Consider the following 17,031-nt stretch of genomic DNA (forward strand, 5'->3'; position numbering starts at 1 on the left):
GGGGGGGGGAGACCCCCCCCCCGGCCGCCCTCCGGGGCGGGACGCGCGGCCGGCGGAGTTGGGTAGTAGCGAGGGTTCGGCCTGTGTCGTGGTAAAAGGCCGTCCTTGCAAAAACATCGTGAATCATGTTCCGTGCTCCTCTGAGGCTGTGCCTCTGCTGCGTTCTTCTGGCACAGCTGCGCCAGCCGGGGATGGGGAGCGAGGATCCTTCACCAAAGCAGCCGTGCCAGTAAAAGCCCCTGGTATAGATCCAGTCTTGCCAGTAGGTTGTGTTTTGCTTGGAGAAGCTGTTCTCCGTATTAAACTCCGTCCGGTGAGTGGCTGCAGGCGTAGACCTTGCTTGAGACTTCGGCGGTAGGTTGGGGGAAGACAGGCAAATACCGGGAGGAAAACCACGGGCAGCACTCCCACCCAGGCACTCCTGCACTGTGCGGTTTGGGTGGATGCTGCCCGGTTCCTGCTGGACCCCTTCTCAGCCACGGTCTTTATTTACTTTTGTCCCAAATTTATTTTAGTTCCTCAAAAATAGACACGGGTTAATTAATAAGCTCTTTGTTAACATCACCATTTGTTTTAGCGTGACAAATTGACTTATTTTAAAGCACAAACTCATAAATAAATTAATTTAGCCTCTGAAGAAAATGGCAGTAACTATTGCCCTATGAAGCATACTTCTAGAAAACATCTGTCGCAACAAGTTTTGAACATGAGGTTGAATTTAAAAAAAAAAAAAATCTTTACAAGCTAATTAATGACCATTCCCCTTAACATTCCAAAACATTGAAAGGCTGAGGACAAGAGAAGCACGTGATGTCCAAAGCAGGCTTTAATCAAGTAGAATAAAAAAACCAGAAAAGTAATGTTGGGCACTTCTTTTTGTTTTTCTTTTCAATTCATTTGTTAGAGGATTTTTTTGGCTTTTGTACATGGGCGGCTTTGGTTTAGATAAATTCTTGTGACTTGGAAGAACGATTCATTTCTCAAACAAGTATCTTGTCAGACTAGTGTAGTGTGTTGTGTCTGTACCTTATTTCTGACCTTCAGTGTGTTAGGATAGCAGGACAGGTACTTTCAAATCTTGGCAGCTGGCAGGAAGGAAGGAGAAGGTAATATTCCCAAAGTAAGTTAGCTTGTTCTTTTTGGCAGGAAAATGGGAAAGGAAGGAGAAAAAATAGAGGGAAAACAAGGCAGAAGAGGGGGAAGGAAGGACGTAGACAAGCCAGAAAAACAAGGAGTGGCTTTTCAGAGTTGATTACTTGGAGATAGTCATCGAGGTCCTGACCTGTACTACTGAGGTCTGATTTTTCTGTTTAGCAATGGCTGAGCTTTCTGCTCTTGTGGTGTTCTGTAATTTTACTGTTCCTCATGGGTGATAGAGGAATAATTTGCATTAAGGGTCCTTCATAAAGGTGAAATACACATGCCATTGATAGTTTATTTGATTGTATGTTCTCATTTCTCTTACCTTCCCTCTCCACCTCCTTAAAATCAGAATTGCATTGTTGTGGCTTTTGTAGTAGTGCCATTTGAGTACAGTCAAACATCTTTCTATGTTTGGAATGCAACTTTGCCTAAGTTTTGCATCTATTTGAAAGATAAGGAGATGAGAAGTTTAGAAATTTTCTAGTAAAAAGAAATTGCTGATTAGGTCAGGCCTCTTCTGGTAGGGCCAGTAGGTAATTCAAAGATTTATGTCCAAACTATATTATTGACAGGACAAGCTGCAAGGTGAATGAAACAAATTCATAGAATGAGTAAAACCATGGAATTTTGTTAATATTGGCTGTGTACACACAATGCCTTTTAACTGTTTGTTAAAATAAGGCTGGGCTGTTTTGTTGTGTTTGTTTTATAATTGTCAGATGGCTTTTTATGTGTTACACTAAGGGAACTTCAGGCTCATAGCTTTACTGTTTCAAATGAAAACATTAGACTGTTTTTGGCTGTTGTCTGTATTTCTCTGATGTGGTTCATCATAACTTAGTGGACATGCATGTAGTAGACTTTTCAGATTTTCTTTCTTACTAAGCTGTGTTTTCTGCTCTTTTGTGAGGAACTCAGGACTACTTTTTCAGTGACACTTTATTAAAGTACAAGGTAACCATGTTATGGTAGCTTTAATTCATTATCATCTGAAAAAAACATTAGATAACCGAATTACTAAAGACAGCATGATCTTGTTTTCCAGCTTTTAAAGGCAGTGGTTGTGTAGAATAACCACACAGTTCTCTGACTGCTGAAGATGATTTAAAATATTTCTTTGGGTATAGATGTTACAGTACTGGGATTTGGGGAAATGAGACTGCGGTGAAATCTACTGGTAGAGGCTTCCTTTTCTTTCCATTTACAATAAGGTTAAGGATGTTAGGAGTCATGTGTCTGACGTGATACCTAGAGTTGAGATAGCAAGGGATATGAAGGGCAGTGAAAAAGGCTTATTCTGATACACCAGTGGTGAAAGGGTGATTAGGGAAAACGTGGGCCTGATGCTAAATGGCGTAGGACACCGAATGTCAAAAGGCTGAGGGTGACACCAAATGTCAAAAGGCTGAGGGTGACACCGTTGCTTTGGTCTTCATTTGCAAGGCCTGTTTCCAGGTTCCTTGAGTCCCTGGGCCTAGCAATGTGCGTCTGATGGAGTGAGGTAATTGGTTGTCTCTAGCAGAAGAAGAGCAAGTTAGGGGCAGGCCAGTTCTGTGAGCCAGCTGTGCACTGGTTGGTGAGACTGCATAGGATGTGCCGGGGGAGCTGGCCAGCGTCATTGTGAAGATGGTCTCCAAAAGGCGCTGGATTTGGTGATGGGAGGGTTCCCAATAGCTGGAGGAAAGAAGATGTTTCACCTGGCTTAAAGGAGGAGGATGTGGGGGAAACTAGAGGCTGGTCAGCCTAACCTTAGCCTTCAGGAAGATTGTGGAGCAGATCCTCCTGACAGCCATGTCCTGGCTCTTAAAAGGCAAGAACGTGACTGGGAATAGCCAGGACAGGTTAACCAAAGGCAAATCTTGTCTGACCCATCTGATTGCCTTCTGTGATGGGACGTGTGGCTCAGGGTACCAAGTGAATGTTGTTTATGTTGGCTTGAGGGGCGGTTGAGGAGATGGCCCCAGACTCTTGGAGGCAATAGGCACAGGCTGTGGCAAGGGAAGTTCAAACCATGCGTAAGGAACAACTTCTTTACAGCAAGAGTGCTCACTGAAACAGATTCCTGAGAAGCATCAGGCAATCTTCATCCTTCAGGATGCCTGAAAAGTGGCCTGGGCCCCAAGCAGCCTCATCTGACTTCAAGTTGGCTCTGCTTTCTGGAGGGATTGTACCAGATCACCTGCAGAGGTTCCTTTCAAGCTAAATTATGCTGTGACTCTCAACAGATTATGGAGGATTTAGGGTTCTGGTAATGAAGTAGTCTGTCAGGTGCAACTTAAAACAGTTTGTGTATGCAGATTTTTAACCTCTGTCTCTTTAAAGTCAGATACTTTGGAGCATCCTAACATGGTGTGGGAAGTGAAGACAAATCAAATGCCTAATGCAGTTCAGAAACTCCTTCTGGTAGTGGACAAGAGAACTTCAGGGATGAATGAGTCGCTGGAGTTGCTGAAGTGTAATGAGAATCTGCCCTCTTCTCCTGGATACGCTTCGTGTGATGAACACATGGAACTTGGTAAATAACATGACTTTTTCAGAAGAAGCCAAACTCTGAAGTTTGTTGTAGTTTTCTTACAGTGAAATTACTGGAAGCTGACTGAATGGGATTACTGTTTTTTAACTTGAGTAGGGCGAGAAATATGACAGTGAAATGGGACGTCTGAAGGTCTTACTTTGCAGTCACTTTTCCCTTTAGCCTGTTACCAGTTCTGACACACTGGCCTGTTGACTTAAATGTGTTCTTGAACTCAGGGCTACAAATTTCTGCTCCTAATCTCCAAAGAGCTTTTTTTGGCACAAGAATAACAAACAGAAAGCTGAAGAGCTCCTCCTAAAGGGAAATTGTGCAGCTTTAGATCAGCAGCAAATAGAAATTCTGCACTAGAGGAATATTTAACTTCCATTCTTATATATTAGAGAAAAATAGCATGTACGTTGGAAACTGCTGATACAATCAATGAAATACTAACACATTTAATTGAAGTCATGGAGTGATTAACGATAGTTACATGACAGCATGTAACAGACTTCCGTTAACAAGCTGGGCGCTCTTCTGCTATTCTATATAGCACGTGAAACGTGTAGATTATTGATAGGAATTCACCCCTACGAGGCTGTACACCCAGCTTTGTGTCACACCTGCTAGGGCAGATTAATTTACTTGCCTTTTGTTGAATATTTCAGTATTTTAGTGAAGCATGTTGCTACTTTTGCATAATTATGCAGTACAGGTCTATGTAAACTAGTAAAAACTTTAAAACCAGAACTACATTTTTATTTAGTTACTTAATGTTTTTCTTAAATTGCTTGTATGAATGTATAATAGACTAGAGATGTGATTGTTTCTCTGGCCATTTTGTCAGTATTATGAATAGGGTTTGTGAAATGTTGGTAATTATGATATGAGAAAATAAAATTAGTTTTTTCTGGTTCCTTTTTGATTTTTATTGTAAGATTTGGTGTTGACTAGAATGTATCAATGGGTATAATTACGGTAATTTGTGCATTTGTTTGTAGATGATCTTCCTGAACTACAGGCTGTGCAGACGGATTCTACCCCACCTGCACTTTTTCAGCTTGGTGCTGATGTTTCACATCAGGAATGTTCAAGGCCTTCATGGAACCAACATACCTCAAACAGTGATTCAGAAAGTGCTTATTCTTGTGAGAATGGGGTGAACTGGTTGACGGAATTAGCAAATATAGCCACGAGTCCTCAGAGTCCTTTGATGCAGTGCTCTTTTTATAACAGGTACTGACATTCATTTCAATTTTGAACTTGTAAGATTTGTAATACTATGTCTCCAGAAACATTTCCTTCACTCTTCACACCCTCTGACTACTCTCAACTGGAGCCCTATTTTTGATCTTTCTGTATAGTAACTTTATTCTGCGGAAGATTGCATAGGACTCATTTCAGAGCCTGATGCAAAAGCTGCTTAATTGCCAGCCATGAATGACGTAGGGTGGTATAAGGACATTGCCTAACCACAGAAGGCTCAGGAATTAGGGGCATTTACCTCATGTGAAGCAGCAGATGAAAAATTAAGATGAATTTGTTATGTTAAATTCTTAATAGTTACTAGTGCACTGACTTCAGATTTTTTTTTTTTTAAAGAGCTAATTGGAAAGCTAATGCAATGTATTTTGTATTGATACCGATTCAGCTTTGTGATCTGTAAATTCCATAAGGCTGTGAAAAGCAGTGTGGGATCTTAGAAATTTCTGGGCTTCACTTTGTATTGTATGGCTGTGGTTGTAGGTTTATAATAAGAAGATTAAATGCAGTACTGTTAACAGTAATGCACTTGGGATTTAATCATTAGGACAGAGCAGATGTCTTTATGTACTCTAAGAATGAGATATTTACTTCAAGATATTTGTAAAAACTTCAGCATTGTGACAAGGAAATGCTGATGTGGAGGTAGTACTGTCATTTGGGTGATATATAGAAGCTATGCAGGAGTTATGCTAAACGCTCCCTTTGCCTGAGCTTGCACCCTTTAATCATCCTATTTGAGTATTACTGTGTGGGAAGCTTATTTGGTATTCATCTTATGCAAAGAAATATTTGTTCAATAAAAGCATTTTAGAGTAATGACAGCTAAGTCTTGTGTTGTCTTAATCAGAAATTTTAAAGTACATTTTTGTATTGTAGATCATCTCCTGTTCACATAATAGCTACAAGCAAAAGTTTACATTCCTATGCACGTCCTCCACCAGGATCCTCAAAGAATGATCCTAACTTCTCCAAGAATGATTTGGATGAAACACCAGTCAGACATGAAAGGGTGAGTTGTTCTGAAACCTTTCTAAAATAAATAAAGATGCATGCGTAATGGATTAAGCTTTTTGAAAAGAGAAACTAGTTTAAAAAAAATCATCTGTTTAGTTCTAATACCATTTCTATTTAATCTGGAATTTCTGATACTTTTTACCAAGCACAGTAGGCTTGTAGTACTACATCATAGAGTCCGCATTCTAACAAAGCTCTGCTTCTCTTGTATTTCCATCTATAGCAAGGTTTAAAAAATTTGTGTTTGCTGTCTTGAAAAGGAAATATGGAGTCATCTCCTTCTAGATGCATAAAACCTGTCAGTCTTGCTTTTCCCTTTTCTGTGTATTGATTTGTGTCTGAAACTTGTCTGTTAAAGACATGGAGTTTTTTCCAGTGATTTATCTAGAGTTGGCTTGGCCTTGCAGCTTTCCAGTAATTTGACTGTAGAGTAACATGTGCTTTGAGTGGTTCTGTGGATGACCAAGGAATGATAACTGTAAAACGCATGAGATAATCCATAGGTGTGAAGCGAATCGCAAGAGAATGAAACCCAAAAATTTCAGGATGGCACATTTCAAGAGAAGGAGATGAAAATACTTCATTCACATCTACTGCATTCTTTGTCCTCATGTTACATTGTTACTAGTATTTAAGGCAAAGTGATGACACAGATGCAAATTAGAGAATGTGTCTAAAGGCATATCTGAGCAGCCCTAAAATCTTGTGCAGTAAAATACAAACACCATTTTGCTTTTTTTAATAGGCGAATAGTGAATCAGAGTCTGGCATTTTCTGCATGTCATCACTTTCAGATGATGATGATTTAGGATGGTGCCATTCCTGGCCCTCAACTGTTTGGCATTGTTTTCTAAAAGGTAAAATAACATGTATCATGGAGTAAGTATTTGTTTTGTCTTGTCTTGTCTGGTTTTGTTGGTTCTGTAACACAGCTGTTTTTACATAACACTAATGTTTTTTTCTTTTTTTTTTCTTGAAAATATCTGTTAGGCTCTCGTTTGTGCTTTCATAAAGGGCGCAATAAAGAATGGCAGGATGTTGAAGATTTTGCAAGATCTGAAAGCTGTGGAAAAGAGGAAAATCCCCCAGTGAGCCCTTACAAGGTAGCTGTTAGTTCTAACAAGTTCATTTCAGTACCTGTTAGCAAATACTTAGGTTTTTGTGTTATCCCTGTGCCTTTAACTACTATCTCAGGAAGACAGATTTATATTAAACTTGTGTAGAGCTGATCACTGTTCTATTTGAGTATCTTGCTATAAAGCAACTGAACTGAATTCATTTAGGCATCTCTTGAATCTTACATTGTCTTTATTAATTTCTAGTGAGAGCACTTGTAATGTTGGTATTATTTGATATAATGTGTAAGATGATGAATATACACCTATATACAGAGGTATATGCTTTTCTTGGAAAAAATTTGAACTGTATCTATGTTTACAGGGCTATGGTTCTGATGGTTTGAAGTTGATTTCTCATGAAGAAAGCATTTCCTTTGGTGAGTCAGTGCTGAAGCTGACTTTTGATCCTGGCACAGTGGAAGATGGCTTGCTTACAGTAGAATGCAGACTCGACCATCCTTTTTATGTTAAAAATAAAGGTATGAAATACTGCAGGTATACTTGGTTGTATATTAAAATACTCTTAGAAAGTGGTTGCAGATTTTATTGGTGCCCCATGTTGCTCAAGAAATTGCAAAAGCAGTGTTGTAGAATCAAATTACTATCTTTGTAAAGAAATCCAAAATTTGAACAAACAAAATTGTAAAGCTATAAAGCTACAGAAATACTGTGTATCTCTTAAGGAAAGATTTGATCAAGTATATAAATGGAGCTCAGGAAAGCAGAAAAACTGGGGGGAGAAAGGAAAGCTGCTAAGCATGGAACTTCTGATGATAAAAGTTTCCAGGATTTGATTACTTTTTTTGCTAGAATGAGACTTTACTTGAGATAAACTATTTGCAGTAAGAATTCCCTGAGTAAGTGTTTCTGATTTTTCTTTTGGGTGAAAGAAACTACATCAGAACATTTTTATAAAATGGTATCATTTAGAGGTATAGGATTGCTCCAATTAAGAACTAGAGAGATTGTCTGGCCGTTTGTCTAATTTAACTCTTTACCACTTCAGGTTGGTCATCTTTTTATCCAAGCTTGACTGTGGTACAGCATGGCATTCCATGCTGTGAAATGCATCTTGGAGATCTGTGTCTACCTCCTGGACACCCTGATGCCATTAACTTTGATGATTCAGGTGTTTTTGATACATTTAAAAGGTAATTTTTGGATAAAGTGGCCTCAGTGGTTCTTGTATTTAATGAGTAGGCACCTTAAGTCTACAAGAATTTGAAGCATTATGTAGAGCAAAGAGAGAGTACTTTTGGTAATACAAGATGAGAGGGCAAAATAAAGACTGAATGCTAGGAAAGCTGTGTAATTATGTGCTCTGCTAAACTGCAAAGTAATACCTTGGAGTGAAATAACTTTTCAGCCCCTTTTTATGATAGTTTAAGCCAGATTAGATAAAGCAGTAAAAATACATGTATTAGCTGTATAAATACTTCAGGTAAAGTGGGTTTTGTTTGAAAAACCTAGTACAGTTTTCCTGCAATAGTATGTCTGCCAGCTATTAACTTGTGCTTCGTATGCAGCTATGTATCTGAATTATCTGAGTAGTTTCTTAGTAATAAATGCATGTGCTATGGCTTTAGAATCCAGTACTTTCATAATTGGTTCCTACTATTTTTTTATATTCTGCTTTTTGTGATTCTTTTCTAATATATCAAAATCACCTGACTTCAAAGTTTGATTAACTTTGAGGTTTGTCTTGCTTGAGGCAAGGGATTCAACCAGATAACATTCAGAGGTCCTGTCTAACATGAATTATTCTTAAGATTGTAAGGAAATAGTATTACTTATAAAGATCTTTCCATACTATTTTGAGATTTCTAGGTTTATTAGAATCCATCGTCTCCTATGATGTTAGCTTTTCTTTTTAGCATCCTTTTTTAGTCTAGTTGCTTGTTGGTTTTTTTTTTTTACACTAGAAACAATGAATTCAAAATGGTGTTTGTAGTTCAAGCCTTAGGAGCTCCTGTATGATTTCAGTCTGGCATAGAGAGTGAGTTCAAATTGCTTGTCTTTACGCATTTGCTGTCTGGGTTTTTTTCTTATTATTAACTCCTATTCTGAACTGCTTGTGTAGAGAGCTGTTAGAATCATTATATTTATATCTCACTGAAGAAATGGGACTTATGGCTCCTTATTCATCCTGCAGCCCATCTGAATACCACCTGGACATTTCAAATTCCTTGTCTCTCTGGGCAGAAGGGAGTGAGTCACTGAGAAAGGAGCGTGCAGCAGCAGCAGTGGTTAACAGGGCAGAAGAATTAAAAAACAAAATCCTGTTGCTGTGTTATGGGAAGGAGATAAGGAATGAGAAGGGTGCCGGACTGTTTGTAGAACAGAGAGGTCCTTTCTCACTATCTTGTGAACTTGGCCACAAGGTTGCCGGCATTATCCCTTTGTTGCTTTTTACTTTTCTAAGGGATTTTGGAGGCAACCCCTCAGGCTCCACCCTTGCTTTTGGTTCTGCCCCACAGAAGGGAGCTGCCTTTGCAGATGGGGACTGAATTACCACTTGCACCATTTCTGTGCTAGTTTCTACTTTGTGTTCAGAAAAAAGCTCTTCAAAGCCCTTATTTTTGCCAAATTATGCAACTATAGCCACGTTGAGCAGTGGGTGAGCAGAGCCTTGAAGTTACATAGATTTTGTGTTTATTTTTGTGGTGGTAACTTAGTGGCTTAGATTTATGATCGAGTGGCACATTTACAAGTGTGTCTTCCCCGCATAGCCTGTGGTTGCCAGACTGATCTGCAGACACCTGGAAATGATAACAAATAGTCTGTGGAATTAAACTTCTGTAGTGGTTAGAGGTTAATTGTAGTTGTTGGTCAACAAAAAACTAAACCACTGTGTAGTATTTGGAGGTCTCAATTGTATGGAAAAAACTCATCTAACCTGTTGAAGTACCTTGAAATGTCGAGGAAACTCGCTTTTTTTGTCACTAGAGGGCAGACGTTTGTTAGTTTTGAATCAAATAGTATGTAACATGGGTCTTTAAACAATTTTTTTAATCCCAGTGGAAGGTTTGTCTGTAAAATAATATGTATTTAACTGCCTAGAGAAGTTATTTATACAGTAGTGTATATAATATAATTTGTTTTAATATAGTGGTTTCGTATTTGTAACTAATATATATTTGCAAGTGAACTCAACCCTTACTCTTCCCATGTCAGTTGTCCCTTTCAGTACCTATCACTCACTGACTAGATTTGATTTATGGTAAGGACAGGAGCAGAAAGAAAGAAGGTTATTTTAAAAGAGGATGAAATTTGAAGATAGTGTATAATTAATTGATATACAGCTGGGGAGTTGATAGTACACAGCAGATCTTGCAAAGTTGCAGCCCACCATCGCATTGGAAAAAACTATTAATCATCTGCCAAAGTAGTTAGGTTTTTTTTTCCCTTCCCCACACTGAAATCTGCATCAAGCAGAAATCATTATATCGCACAAGAGACCAGAATACTAGAAGTGTAGTACAGATGAAGAGTGAACAGCTGTTTAGGGATTTTACATGAAAATTACTTGATCACTTCATGATATGTCTTTTTCTTGTAGTTACGATTTCACACCAATGGATTCCTCTGCAGTTTATGTGCTAAGCAGCATGGCTCGCCAGCGTCGCGCTTCTCTGTCTTGTGGAGGATCAAACAATCAAGACGCTGAGAGATCAGAATGCAGTAGTAAAAACTGTACGTCTACTGCACCATCACATCTTTCCTCCAGTTCTTTGTACAGCAAAGCTGGCAAAAGCCACAGCTCAGGGACTGCAAGTACTGTGAGCGCCACTTCTCCAAACAAGTGCAAAAGACCAATGAATGCCTTCATGCTTTTTGCCAAAAAATACAGAGTTGAGTATACTCAGATGTATCCAGGGAAAGACAACAGGTAATGATATAAAATTGTAGTTTTGTTATTACTGGTGAGCTAGCAGAATATGTGTCCCACTTTCAAGTGGACTAAATTTTGCATTTAAAATAAAGTGTGTGTGTATATTGTTTTAAGAACAAGTTTTGAAAAGTGCAGACAAAAAGTTTAATTTATGGGTGGACTTCAAATATTTACAGTACTCAGTAAATTTGACACAAGCCATTTTTGGCAAACTTACATGCTGAGAAAGCATTTGGGTGAAGCGACTGACATACGTCTATATGCGCACTGGCAGAGTCACAAATACACAACAGTCTTTGTTTACACTGACGAGAAATGTTCATAGGAAAAAGGTACCAGGCTCTCTGCTTGTGTGTTGCAATGGAAAAAGGGAATTTCTGGTTCTTGTAATTAAGTCTCGACATAATGTTGCAAATTGTTCAGTGAAGTTACTATCATTTATTCTCAGTCTGTGGATCATGTCGAATAATAGAGCACTGATTATTAAGATACCTGAAAGATACCTTTAATCCAAACAGTATGCTGCCAAATTTTGCTTGTCCTAAAGGCATTCAACAATCTGCTGAAACTTGCAGGAAGGGTCGTATGACCATGTGCTTGAGGGAGGGTTCTTTGTTGGTTTGTTCTTTTGTTTTTATCTGTACGCATGTTCATGTCTAAACTTTTTTTTTAAAAGATGTCCATTTTTATGTTTTAAATAACCTTAATATTTTGTGCTAACTCTGCATATGTAAATACAAGCTAAAACACATGAATTGCACTGATCTTATAATCAAGATTTTTTAAGTATATAAATAACATAATGGAAACTGTTACTGTAAAAAATTGCATTGTCACATAAACTCTAGTACTAAGTCTGGTAAAAACTAAAGGTGACAGAGCTGTGAGAGGGTTTTGGCTGTTCTATAATGTTCTAGTAAGGAGGCTGTAACTGGTGTTGAGAAATGGAATCATACCGTTCAAATAACCCATCCTTAAAACCCAGCCAGACTTTTGTGTCCCAGCAATGATGTTCTGCAATGTTTATAGCAATTTCAGTGAAGCAGATCTGCTGCCTTCAAATTCATTGCAGCTGTCAATGAGAAATCGAACAGAACGTCAGCTGGGAAAGTTTATGATGGTAATGCATTTAATTTAAAATCCTGATCTCAAATGGATGCAGTGAACTGGAGCTGCAGCTGGATGGATGTGAAAATAAGTTGAGTATTTCAGTGAGCAGGTTTACCTTGAAGGAAAGTGATGACAGAGTTATAAGTAAGCTTCAGTGTGGGATGCACTGTCCCATTTGGAAGGCAGCACATTTGGATGCAGTTACTTGACACCCATAAAATAGAGTATGGAAGAAATCATAGGAGTTAGTGATAATTGATTTTCTAGGCATTCAGCTACCGTTGATTAAGTGTTTCTGGGGCATTTAGTAATTTAGCTGTTCAGAGGCAACTCTTGTGCTTTTCAAATATAAGTATGTGTTGTTTTCAGATTACTGAGTAGATCATAACGGTTGGTTGCATGTAGTACCCGTTTCTGTACACCAGAGTTCTTGTGTCTGCTACAGTCACTTTATTTTTCTTAGGCACGTAAGAAAGGACAGAACTTGAGGTATGTGGAGTTAAATGGTTTGTTCTGAGTCAAAGTAGCTCAAGCCATGTCAACAAGATAGGGAGCTGTAAACGTTGAAAACACAAGTCAACATTCACATGATACTTGAAAATACAGTGGACCCTAAGGCCGTACTTGAGACACTGGTGTTAGAGTAGCACTTGTTTCTTTTCTAGATATTCTTGCTGTAAGCATAGTGGGACTTGATTACATGTTCAGAAATAATTTGGGTCATCTAAAGATAAAGAAAGTAACCTAAACTATTAACAGCATTTGTTCATGCTGAACGTAATTACTGAGTAAACTTTAGGCATTCTTAACTACTGCTTGACAATTTCTTTTGAATTAACTGCAGTATAAGGGATTGCATCCTGCATATTAGTCTAGTGCTAAAATGTTGTCAGGTGCCTTTACCAGCATTTTAAGAGGACAAATGCAGCGTACAGAGCGCTGCAGAGTTCTGACGAGGTGAAGGGCGCCTAAGGCAGTGATGCAGTAGGGTCAGTCCTTTCTTACTTGCTTCTGCTCAGGGGAATTGGGTGCCTGTTATGCCAGGAAATTTGTCTCTACACATCTTTTTTTCAGTCTTGGTGGTTCGGTCATAGAACTATTTCCTTGGAGAAATGGAGCTTTTGTCTCTGCATTAGATTTTTCAAGCTTTTTGAAACGTACAGATCTTTACTCACTTTCAGTGCCTCAGTGCAGTTTTTTCACTGGAGGTATAAAATACATATTTTTGCATTTGAAATACAAAGATTTCATAGTGCATTTTTTATTTGGAAATGCAATGGCTTTTTCAGCAAACCTGCTCTCTCTGGGTCACTGTGTTCTTTCCTGGAGGTGTGAGTGGCCCAGTACAAACTGGTGACCAAAATCAGATAGGTTTCTGATGCTGTTGATTTGCCTGTGGGTACTGCCAAAACATGAAAAATGCCCTAATTAAACTGGAGGGTGTTTCCTTCTGATGACACACCAAAGGTACTGGTTCCTAATTTGGATAGAAAACCAGAAATTCCATTGCCAAAGGGGCAGGCTGTGCGAATGTCTTTGATGTTGATGGGATCTGGTTGCAACTTGAGGAGTTTGCTCTAAGGAGTCAGCCAGAGCAGAGCGTGTGACAGCACAGGCTTAACCCCAGCCCCCGTGGAGTTCTTGTTGTGCTCACCGAGGGCTTTGCAGCTCGCAGGAGCCCGAATGGTACTGCACGCTCTTGCAGGATTAAAATCCCTTTTCTTGGTGTGGTGCAGAAAAGCCTTCGGAATCGCTGTATGTGAAATGCTGTGGAGATGGTCGATGACGCTCTGCTCTTCTTGATGCTGTTAGAAAGTCTACAAATAGCTTTGCTGCCAGCAAGGAAGTTTTTGATATGATAAAACAAAGTAGATTCATGCACCTTTTTCTTGAAGCTGGTTGTAGAACTTTCATCACTGTAATCTGAGGCCAAAGCATACCCGCTCAGGAGCTGAGTAATTGTCATTGACAAAAGAGCTGCTGTTTGGAGATTTTCATCCAGCCAAAGGATGGACTTAAAGCTTCAGTGGGTTATTGAGCCAACATTTGGGAGTGCAGTTAAGCAATATGGCGTGCTCATATGGGGAAATATTGTCCAGAAGACGTCAAGTTTATAAGGAGTAGGAAAGTAATTCATTCAGCTCTGGAAATGATGATAGATGTGTCGGAACAAATGGTTCCTTTTGCAAAGGATGGGAACTTCCCAGTATGTTCCACCCAGTATGGATTAAAGTGGAGGCAGCTACACACATCTATTAAATAGACATGGGGGGTTGCAGTTAATCAAACACTTGTTTGGTTGAGGTCATATTCAGATCATTGCCCTAAATATTAGAGAACATATTTTCAGCAAATCTGTCATGATCTGCTTGTACGGAAGCAGAGCAAACCAAATGTGAGTTACCATTTGGTGGTGGGTTTTTTAACATCCCTATTTTGCCGGTTTGTGCGAGTTGCTGTGTATTCAAACGTAGGCCTTTTGACATGTTAGCATGTGCATTGACCCATGCTCAGCTAACGCAGAAGTCTCAGCTGTTTAGCTGTTAAAAGAAGTACGAGAAGATAACCAGGAAAATGATTTAAAAAATTTTTTTAAAGATACAATCGATTTATTCTGTGTGTATTATTTCCATGTTTAACTTTTGTCTTCTTCAAAGTGCTGAGATAAAAAGGAAAAAAAGGGTATTTCTTATAACAGCCTGTCCTGACCATACTGTAAACATTTATCTTACAGAGCCATAAGTGTGATACTCGGTGACAGGTGGAAGAAAATGAAAAATGAAGAAAGACGCATGTACACACTAGAAGCCAAGGCCTTGGCGGAAGAACAGAAACGTTTAAATCCTGACTGTTGGAAACGAAAACGAACAAATTCTGTATGTTTATGAAGCAGTCGTCTTCATTATGCAGTTAAATCTATTCATGCGGTAGCTACAGTGGGTTTTGCTCAGGACAAACTCTGCTGTTGTCTTCGTTCCTGGTAGCCCAAACCTTCATTTTACTCCCCTGTGTTGTGTAACCGGCTTTTGGACAGTTGGCAGGAGACAGATCAGGAGAGGGTCTGGCTCTGAATGTTTATGAGAGGTCCCTGAACTCTGTTGGGCTGAAAGCGAGTGTGCTTATGAAACAGAGAGGAAGGGCACGTGACCTTTGGTTTCAAGTAACTGAGTTTATAAGGTTGTACCTGAAGTGTATCCGTCCAGTTCCCCTCAAAACCACCTAGTTTCACAAAATCCCTCTCTTGTGATTCAGTCAGGCTCCTTTTTCTTCTTCTTTTGTATCAGCATACGTGAAGTTATTGAGGGAGCAAATTAATGTTTTTCTATTAATCCCTTTCATTTATTACTCTTCACTGTAAAATAAATACAATAGATAACACTTCTTCTGTAGGGAAGTAAATTGTTTTCCACTTTGTGGAAAAATTTGAAGAGTCTGCAGCAGTGTATTAGTAGGTGGTGGATGTAGTAGGCAAGATAAGGGCTTTCAAGCCCATACGTTGTACAAAAAGAACATAGAAAAAAGGAGACTATGCCAACCTGCACGTTCAGCTAGAAGAGTCAGTTGGCAGGAAGGATCCACCAAGGTGCACAGAGTAACAGGTCCTTTCATCAGCCATTTTGTGCCTGGGTAGGAGCAGAGTGTGGTGTGGACTCTACAGGTTGAAGATTTCATCCTTAATTTACCCTTTCCTGTGTAAAGGAGGCTACTTTCTCAAGGGCGTATGCATGTGTTGCCTTAAGACCGAATCAGAAACGCTCCAACACTAAGTTGCTTCTTATTGCTGGGCGTACTTGGTGCTGAGTTTTCCGTCCGTTGTTGCAGAAGGCTTCATTAAATCCCAGCTGCTAGGAACAAACTGTTTCACTGTTCACTGTATTCTATTTTAATCAACAGTGACAGCTTCTGTTAAGATTTCCTTGCAGGTTTAGTTAAAATACTACTATTTATTTATTCTGCTTTTGCACTGGATGGTGAGATCAAGGTCACTTCACACGTGCACTTCTGAGCTTCACGGAACTCAGGGGGGGTGTTTGTGTGTAACTGGGAGGAGTAGCAGTGGGTTGGCTTTCTTACCCTACCTTGTAGTGGGATTTTCCTCGTCCTTAGGGTCTTCAGGCCAAGATAACAGTATCCGTAGAACCTGTTACCTCAGAGTTACAGCAGGAAATACCTTTTTTAATTATTTTATTTCAGTGAACTAAGAATTCTGTTTGCAGCTTGGTTACCTTATCAAGCAATGATGGTGGACTCCAGGCTGTGACAAGGAAGCCTCAATGGTCTTCTGGTGATCAGGGGATAAAATCACCTGTCTCAGCCTTCTGGTTTTTTCTGCAGAACTGACCAACGATTACCAGTACTTGCGGCTTTCAAAACAAGTGTTTGCTAGATTTAAGATAATGTCTACTTCCCCTTTGCTTGGTAGCCACTAACCTACTTCTCTCTTCTTTCTTCTCAGGGCTCACAACAGCATTAAGCCAGAATTTTCCTGCTAACTCTGTATTTACAAATTGGCTGTCGCTTGAAGGCAAGAAAATGCAAGATCAAGGTCTTACTATTTGTTGTGACTTTGTGTGACCATAAAATACTGGCACCGTCAAGTCGGAAATGATCTAATATGAGTGCAGATTTGCTTTTTACAATAGAACATTAAGTAAGCTAAAACTATCAACATTTTAAACCAAATTGCCTTATTTTTTTCTTCCAAACTTCATCTATGTATCAGGTAATATAGGCTTGAAAATGGATATCCTGTGGTGCTAAAGTACTTTAGAAAGAGGCGAAGGAGGAGTGTATAAATGTTTATTTTTAAAAGAAAATGTACAAAAAGGGGAATTTTAAAATATGTAACAGCTGTTTATATACATTGATTCTTATAGCTGATTAATATGTATTGCACAACCATATTATTAATTGCAATTCTGGGACCTGGGACTTTCTGATACGGCAAAATGTATTACCAGCCTCTGGCTGCC

General features: G+C 39.2%; 1 protein-coding gene across 2 annotated transcripts; it reads left to right on the forward strand.

The window, feature by feature from the left end:
• The first annotated feature begins 199 nt into the window (after positions 1-199).
• On the forward strand, positions 200-17,025 carry HBP1 (HMG-box transcription factor 1). Of its 2 annotated transcripts, none has more exons than XM_009636061.2 (11): positions 200-262; positions 3,466-3,658; positions 4,660-4,894; positions 5,801-5,933; positions 6,684-6,795; positions 6,929-7,041; positions 7,379-7,535; positions 8,063-8,207; positions 10,616-10,945; positions 14,793-14,934; positions 16,515-17,025. In XM_009636061.2, exons 2-11 carry the CDS (start codon positions 3,490-3,492, stop codon positions 16,530-16,532), a joined length of 1,554 nt encoding a protein of 517 aa, XP_009634356.1. In that variant the 5' UTR covers positions 200-262; positions 3,466-3,489; the 3' UTR covers positions 16,533-17,025. The 2 variants fall into 2 exon arrangements, with proteins under 2 accessions (XP_009634356.1, XP_035747553.1); XM_035891660.1 differs by lacking the exon at positions 200-262 and adding an exon at positions 293-313.
• Positions 17,026-17,031: the final 6 nt, after the last annotated feature.

Source organism: Egretta garzetta, unplaced genomic scaffold, assembly GCF_000687185.1.
Source record: "Egretta garzetta isolate BGI_Z169 unplaced genomic scaffold, ASM68718v1 scaffold33, whole genome shotgun sequence".
Classification (NCBI taxonomy): domain Eukaryota; kingdom Metazoa; phylum Chordata; class Aves; order Pelecaniformes; family Ardeidae; genus Egretta; species Egretta garzetta.

What these genes read in the sequence shown, in the direction of transcription:
- HBP1 (XM_009636061.2), top strand. Translation starts at nt 3,490, where the DNA reads ATGGTGTGGGAAGTGAAGACAAATCAAATGCCTAATGCAGTTCAGAAA. An exon ending in CAGTGCTCTTTTTATAACAG is followed by an intron (nt 4,895 to 5,800) that starts GTACTGACATTC and finishes TTTGTATTGTAG; the next exon opens with ATCATCTCCTGTTCACATAA. An exon ending in CACCAGTCAGACATGAAAGG is followed by an intron (nt 5,934 to 6,683) that starts GTGAGTTGTTCT and finishes TTTTTTTAATAG; the next exon opens with GCGAATAGTGAATCAGAGTC.